Here is an 8,177-nt window from a genome sequence, read left to right as displayed (position 1 = left end):
AGATAAAGTGATAATTTATCAGATTGTTTGGATCATTTAGATATTATATATAATCATCAATTATTATGTATAATAGCTATTTAATCACTATGACTGTAACATATATACTTGTTATCTATATTTTAACGTAAAGATTGCTTTTTCTATTAAAAATTTGACCAGGATTTTCTTTACAATGGACAGAAAATTACTATAAATTTTAATACTGAACCTATTTTTGCAAATGAATCATTTGAAGTTTCTTATTTATAGATACTCTTTTCCTTCAGTAGGTTATTTATAGTAATCTTAATTTATATCTGTAAAAAGTTTTCTTCTATTTTTAGGTATAACAGAAAGAACTGTATTTTAAAGAAAAGCAGGTTTCAAGCTGTCACTGAAATATGCGTAAAAAAAATATCAAAATAATTAATTGTTATTAGAATTGTTTGTTTCATATCTGTTCAATTCCCCTAGAAAATTAAGCTATATCTAATTCTACTTAGCGCAAATTATAAGCTGTTATAGCTTCATATATTAACTTAGCGTTAGTCGATCTATCAAAGCGTAGCACTATTTAAAGATACTAGCTGCAAGATCATCTATATGAGCTTTCCAATCTATTGCACATCAATTTTTAACTCAAAAAAAGAGATCTCACTAGTACTTTTCATTTACAACAATATAATTCTTATGGCATAAGAAGTATTTATCCAGGGCATCATATGGTCTCTCTACGCTTTACGCAAATTAGTTTGGGCTCTCTTCACATTTGCTATTTATAGAAGCTATACATATTGCCATTGTAAAGTGCTTTTCATTAAGGGAATTTGTGATGTCAATCAATCTATTGTACATTGCTTTGATGGTTAACCTTCCCTTAATAAAATCAATTTGGTTATTTGCGATTGTGCAATATTTTTCAAGAAGACCTGTCAGTCTGTTATATATAATGGTTTCAAAAATATTTCCTATATTTTAAAGTAGAGAAACTAAGTTTTTTTATTATCAAAAGTATAATTTTTTATGAATTATATTTACAAATGCATTATTTAAAGACTTTAGATATACTGAGTGAAATAGTGTACAAAAATTAGGGTGGTGATAGTCCTCCTAAAAATAGTAAAAAAAGTTACTTTAAGTGTAGGATAAAAAATGCATATTAATGAAGCTAGAGGTACTAAAATAGTGAATTTATTTTTTTTTGAAATTTCATTGTTGTTTTAAAAAACCAGATAAAATTTCGAAAAAAAATCTCTTCCATAAGTTTTAACCCTAAATTATATGGTGTTACTAAAAAAACATTTGGAAAATCGAAAATGGTAGTTTCTGCAATGGTAGGGGGTTGTTTTGTTTATAACTTTTTGTGAGGCTATTTTTTTTGCAACGTCGGTTCATTTTATGAAAATTGCATATTTTTTTCTACAGAAAAGGTACTTTTGTTGTAGATCGCCCAAAGCGATGGTTTTCAAGAAAATTAAAGGTAAAAAGATTGCTCTGATGGGATGCTAACTGGTTAATCAACATAAACTTATGAATTTTATAGCGTTTCAGAAGAAATTAAGTAGTTATTAAATAAAAAATTAATAAACCAAAATTCGTCATTAAATGCATTTCCTCTCCTATACTTATAAGAACTTTTTTTACTATTTTTAGGAGTACCATCATCCTCCGAATTCTTTTACACTATTTCAATGACACCCTGTATACCATTTGAAAAATATGTACCAACTATAAATAAATTAAAAATTAAATAGAAAAAAATATGGTTTTTAGGGGTTTTTTTACTTGCGAAACTTAATATGTAAAACGATTTTACTAATACGACGAATTTTTAAAAACTTTTAAATAGGCCTAATACGAATTAACTTAGTTCTAGTTACGTTTCTAAATAAGCGCGAGAAGAACATTGGCCTTTTTAAAGAAACGACACAGTAAAGTCCTTTAAATTAAGGTTTAAATAATTTCCTAGATTCCTTTCATTTAAATCAACGCCCATCAAATTGAGTATAGGAACATATAAAGGATTTAAAGAAACTGTAAGAACCTCCCTTAAATTAAATAAGTATTGAATAGAACATAGAATATTTAACAGACTTTCACTAACCTGTCACAAAATTGTTGTACTTTATGACACTAAGCGGTCATTAGTACTAATTTATATGCAGACTACTATTACACTACGGAAAGTTTTAATGGATATTTTATGCTACAGGCACGTATGTGTATATTTTTATGAAGATCTAAGTCAACCATAAAAATTTCAGTCCGACAAAAGTATAGTGTCAATACAAAAAACGGATGCTAAAACATATGTTGCTATCAGACTAAAGTACTATCGGTAGTTATTTCTGATTAAAAAAATGTAACAAAATGTATTTAAGACACAATAATGATTAGTCTTTTAGAATCCATACATTTAAATCTATAGATAAAAATCTTAAATTAAAATTATACATAAAAAGTCCTACTGCTTTAGTCTTGCAGGTTTGATGCATTATAGAGAGATAGCGCTACTTGCCTCAACTGAACTTATTGTTTTTATTTCATAATATTGTTACTAATATTCAAACACTTTTAATGTTATATTTTAAATATTAACTTTAAAATCGGGAAATGTAGCATTGGATAATAATTATTTTAAATTTTTTGAACTATAGATAAACGCATTTAATTTTTTTTAGTAAAATCTTAAGCGGAATTAAATTTAGGTCACTTTAATCACCCCAATTTTTTATATATATTGCTAAATAAAACGTGCATTTTCTATTGCTTATAACTTGGAAAACCTTTATCAATTTAATTTGCAATTCAAACAAGTTAGGGTGATATATATAAACGTATATTTAAGGATAAGACATGGATAATCATCACACAGAGAGGATAGTTTGTTAAGCAATGGGTCTTACTTTGTAAAGTGGAGAAACACTACTTTCATTTTTTAGCACGTTTGACGGACTTCATGACGAGATATCAAACCCCAAGGGATCAGAAACAAAGAAAAAAATAAACCTTAACATGTTTGGAATATGTAAAACAAGAAAAGCTGAAAATTGCAATATTGTGTAGCGAAATTTTAGATTAATCCATACTGAAAAGGATAAAGCATAGAAGAAGTTAATTCTATTTTTTAAATATTTATTTTTTTATAATGCTACAGATAAATTATAATAAGCAATAAAATTGGAAAATATGTAGAATGATACCAATAAATTTAAACTGAAAAAAAAATTATGAACAAATAAAAACAACATTTAAAAGTTGGAAATAGTATATTAAACCATGAAAAAATAAATTAGGTATTCTTTATAGAAGATTAGAATAAACCATATGAATTCAAAATTGATTTATTATCTAGTAAATATACAAAAATAAAAAATAATTGTAAAGGATCAGTCCTAGTCAAATGAACGTATTAAACTATAAATAGTTTCCGAAAGATATTTGCTTAAACACTAAATAAATTAAAAATCTCCTTGAAGACCAGACTTCACCAGAGATTTAGATAAATAACTAGATAAAGATTAACTTATTTAAAAAAAAAAAAACTAAAATAAGCAATACAAAGTGTTATGCAAGTATTAAACATTACCTTATTACTTTTTAGGACAATATTTTTGGACTACAGACATACCTAGAGTCAGTTGTCTCCAATGAAACCATTAAAGTAAAGTTATTTCTAAAGAAATTCTCGTATTATGGTCTGGTAGTTTTATGATCTATAGGGTGAAAAATTTCTGTTAATATACAGGGTCCGGCAAAATGATCTCCCACATTTTACGCCGCCACTGAGCTCGAATCACTAAAGAGTGTTCGGGACAGTATTATTTTCCCTTAATTTCATATTTAGTTTAAGTGTAGTGGCAACAGCGCTCATCTGTCAATCTATTTATAATTACGCGCTGTTATTTCCCCGCTCCCCGGACAATAAGTTAGTCGTCTATTGTCATCGATTCGATATCGATTAAGTAACGTCGCGCGGCCGCCGTGTTTTGGCCCTCTGTAATCGTGCGGTTACTGATGTAAATTTTAAGTTTAATGTTTGTTAAATACTCCCAATAACTGTGTAAGAAGTGTCTATTTGTTTTCTTTATCATTTATAACTCAAGTATGAATAAATTACGTTCTGAGTTCGAGGAATTCGTAGTTTATCATTTGCCCTGTATCCGAGTATTTTAAGTGGGTAAAGCAGCTAAGACGGGTAGTTTTAGCTGGCCCCCACATTTTGGCGACCGTGACAGGACCTCGGCTTACAGTGGCAAATCGACGCTTGAGTTTTCACAGTTAAGAGTACGGATAAGTTCGTTTGGATTTTGATTCAAGATTCTGTATATTGGGAAGTATTGTTTTTTGGTTAATCACATATCCTGTGGGACGTGGTTTTGACTAGTTACCATGGATCAGGAACTAGAAGCTCAGAAAAAGGCTCGAAAAGTTTACCGTGGATCTTTCACGAGAACAGCCAATGAACTCGCGAATTTGTTAGATGGCCCCCGTTCGGAGGAAAATAATGAGGCTATTCGTGTTTTATGGGAGACTTTAAAACCGAAAGCAGAAGATTTGAAAGTGCGGGATAGTGCGATTTTTAAGAGTTTATTGGAGGACGCATCGGAAGATGAACTTTCTACCGAGGTGGACAGTTGTGATATGTATATCAAACGGTTTTGTGAACTGAACCTAAGGTGTGAAAAACTTTTCGTGGATGCCGATTTAGAGTCTAGTACCCGTATTGTGCCTAGTGTAAATTCGATGACAGGAGAAAGTCAAGGTAAGCGAAAGTTTAAATTACCTCGCATCGAGTTAAAACCTTATGATGGTAGTGTTCAGGGGTGGTTGTCTTTCTGGAGCCAGTTCCAGAAAATCCATAGTGACTCTGACATTGATGACCATGACAAAACCGAGTATTTGTGGCAGACGACAATCCCAGGAAGTCGAGCAAGACAGCTTGTTGAAAGTTTTCCAGTTGTAAGCGAGAATTATGTCAAAATTATTGATTGTATGCAAAGTAGGTTCGGCAATAAAGACATGCAGATTGAGGTCTATATCAGGGAACTTCTTAAATTAATTTTGGGTAGCGCTACTGGAAAACAAAAGGTGGATATTACTATGCTCCATGATAAAATTGAGACACAATTGCGGGCACTCGAGACTTTGGGTATTACAACGGAAAGTTGTTCAGCTTTACTTTTTCCGTTGATTGAGTCATGTTTACCTCCAGAGTTGCTTCGAGTTTGGCAGCGTTCACCCTTTTCAGTAACCAGTGTTCCAAGTGATGTCCCTGATGATCCTGGTGGTTCTGTGTTAGAGTTGAGGTTAAAAGGTCTAATGAAATTCCTCAGTAGTGAGGTGGAGAATGAACAGAGGATTAGTTTGGCCGCAGACGGTTTTGGTTTGACGGAACATATGTCAGATGTCAGATTGTGTTCTAATGACGATAATTTTAAGAAAAGAAAGTCTGTTAGAGGTGACATAGTTTCCACTGCCGCGGGTCTTGTAAATTGCGATGCTGCCAGTTGTATTTTTTGTGGCGGATCTCATGAAAGTGCCTCTTGCTTCAAAGCCAATAAAATGTCACTAGAGGAAAAGAAAAATATTTTGTCCAGTAAGAAAGCTTGCTTCCGTTGCTTGAAAGTGGGTCATCAATCTCGAAGGTGTAGAGGGCGTTTCAATTGTGTTGTTTGTGAAAAATCCCACCTTGTTTTGATGTGTCCTAGTCTGTCAGTCAATCAAGTCGCTTCCAAACAGGAAAAATGCTATAATGGTGGTCAAAGCAGTGACGTTCGAGAAGAGAGAACTGTTGTACGTGATCAGACGTTGGCGAATTACACTAACACTTATGTATTTTTGCAAACCCTTCGAGTCCAACTAAAAGGTTTAAATGGGTACAAGTCAGTGAGGGCGTTAGTGGATAGTGGTTCCCAGAGGAGTTATATTTTGAAGTCAACAGCTGCTCAACTCGAATATAAATCCAAGCGCTCTGAAAAGGTGATTCATTGTTTATTTGGAGGTAGAGAGGCAGGTTATGACCATCAATGCTATGATATTACGTTAAGTGGTGAAAACTTTGTGTTTTCCATGGAGGCTCTGGATCAGCCTATTATATGCAGTAATATACCTCCAATATTTAGTGGTCAATGGTCAGATGAACTGGCAGACCTAGGTATTCAACTTTCCGATTCCCAAGATGCCGGGCCCATAGAGCTATTGTTAGGAGCAGATGTAGCTGGTATTTTGTATACGGGAAATCAAAAGTCTTTGTCTTGTGGTCTGATGGCGATTGAGACTAGGTTGGGATGGACTGTCATAGGAAAGGTTGTAACTAATGTGAAGAGAAATATAGGTGCTGCTATGACAACTCTAAATCTCTTTGTGAAGGATGCCTCTATAGAACAACTTTGGGAACTGGATACTCTCGGTATTAAGGAGCCAACGGAGCAGAGAACTAAAGAAGAAATGGCGATGGCAGCTAAGCAGCTATTTCTTGAAACAGTTCGCATCAACGATGAAGGGCGATATGAGGTTAGATTACCGTGGGTTGATGGACACCCTCCCCTCCCTTCTAATTACTGTCTGGCTCAAAAGAGATTGAAGTCCAATATTACCAAACTAAGACGAGATGGACTTTTTCAACAGTGTGACCAAGTGTTTAAAGAGTGGGAAGCAGAGAAAATTATCGAACGGATTAACCCGGAAGTGCACGTTAATAAAGGTCATTACCTTCCGCACCGGGTAGTAATCAAAGACAGCAGTATGACCACAAAGTTGCGACCGGTATTTGATGCATCTGCGCATGAGAAGAACAAACCGTCACTTAACAATTGTCTAGAAAAGGGTTTGAATCTTGTGGAGTTGATACCGTCGCTGCTTTTAAGATTTCGAGAATATAAACTAGGAGTTATAGCGGACATCCGCAAAGCTTTTCTGCAAATCAGCGTGCATGAAAATGATCGTGATTTTTTAAGGTTCCTGTGGGAAGATGATCAGCACAATGAGGTTGTTTTTAGATTCAGGAGAGTTGTATTTGGAGTGAATAGCAGTCCTTTTCTATTAGGTGTGACATTAGAGTATCATCTTGAGCAATTCCTCAGAAAAGGTGACAGAAGCAGTTCTTATTCACGAGACACTATTGAGAGATTACGGCACAGCTTTTATGTGGACAATTGTGTCACAAGTGTGCCAGATGGTGACACTTTAGCTATCTTTATTCGCGAGTCTGTGGCAATCATGGCAGAAGGACAATTCGAATTGAGAGGGTGGGAGCACACGAGAATTCGTAATTTAGAAAAAGAAACTGTTCCCTGCCCTGTACTTGGTTTAATTTGGCATCCCGACCAAGATGTTCTAACTCTTAATCCAGGTTTTTTGGAAATTGATGTTGACAATTTAGTGGTCACTAAGAGAGAAATTCTATCATTAACTCAGAAAGTGTTTGATCCCATAGGATTTACGTCAGCAACAGTGTTGCTTCCCAAATTATTATTGCAGAAACTGTGGGTAAAGCAACTGACTTGGGATGAAACAGTGGATGAGGAGTATGCACAAGTTTTTAAACGCTGGTTGCGAGAACTACCATATCTGATGCAAATACGAATTGCAAGATGGACTTTGACTGGTGGGAGCAATATACAAGATGTCAGCATACATACCTTTTGTGACGCTAGCAAGGATTCTTATGCATGTGCAATTTTTTTGAGAGTGGTTGTGCATCAAAATGTTTTTCTGTTAGCAAGTAAAGCTAGGGTATCACCACTAAAGAAAATGACGATACCAAGGCTTGAGCTTTTGGCCGCAGTAATAGGTGCAAGACTTTTTAAGAATGTCAGAGAAAATCTCAATACTACCGCAAATTGTTATTTTTGGAGCGATTCATCTACGGTAATATCGTGGATACAAAGAAAAGATCAATGGGGAACATTCGTCTGGAATAGGGTTATGGAGATCCGAAAGCTAACCATAGCGGAACATTGGAGACATATACCAGGGGCTTGTAATCCCGCAGATCTGCCTTCCCGGGGTTGTTTTCCAAAGCAATTATTTGAAGCTAAATGGTGGGAGGGACCTACGTGGCTTTATCAGGAACCAGACCAATGGCCTTTGGAAAACCCAAACTACAATGAAAAGGAGATTTTACAGGAGCGACGAAAACAGCTGGTATTAGCCCTTGCTGATTTAAATATCCAGAGTGAATGAAATTTATC

The 8,177-nt window shown here is 34.3% G+C and overlaps 1 protein-coding gene across 1 annotated transcript; it reads left to right on the top strand.

Moving 5' to 3' along the window:
- The first annotated feature begins 4,374 nt into the window (after nucleotides 1-4,374).
- On the top strand, nucleotides 4,375-8,169 carry LOC126743324 (uncharacterized). The gene has a single exon (XM_050450355.1). It carries the CDS (start codon nucleotides 4,375-4,377, stop codon nucleotides 8,167-8,169), a length of 3,795 nt encoding a protein of 1,264 aa, XP_050306312.1.
- Nucleotides 8,170-8,177: the final 8 nt, after the last annotated feature.

This window comes from Anthonomus grandis, chromosome 12 (assembly GCF_022605725.1).
Source record: "Anthonomus grandis grandis chromosome 12, icAntGran1.3, whole genome shotgun sequence".
NCBI classification, from domain to species: Eukaryota; Metazoa; Arthropoda; class Insecta; order Coleoptera; family Curculionidae; genus Anthonomus; species Anthonomus grandis.
The sequence above is the reverse complement of the archived record's forward strand: the minus strand, read 5'-3'. Positions and strand labels throughout refer to the sequence as shown.

Excerpts from the sequence above, each read along its gene's own strand:
- LOC126743324 (XM_050450355.1), top strand. The coding sequence starts at position 4,375 with ATGGATCAGGAACTAGAAGCTCAGAAAAAGGCTCGAAAAGTTTACCGT.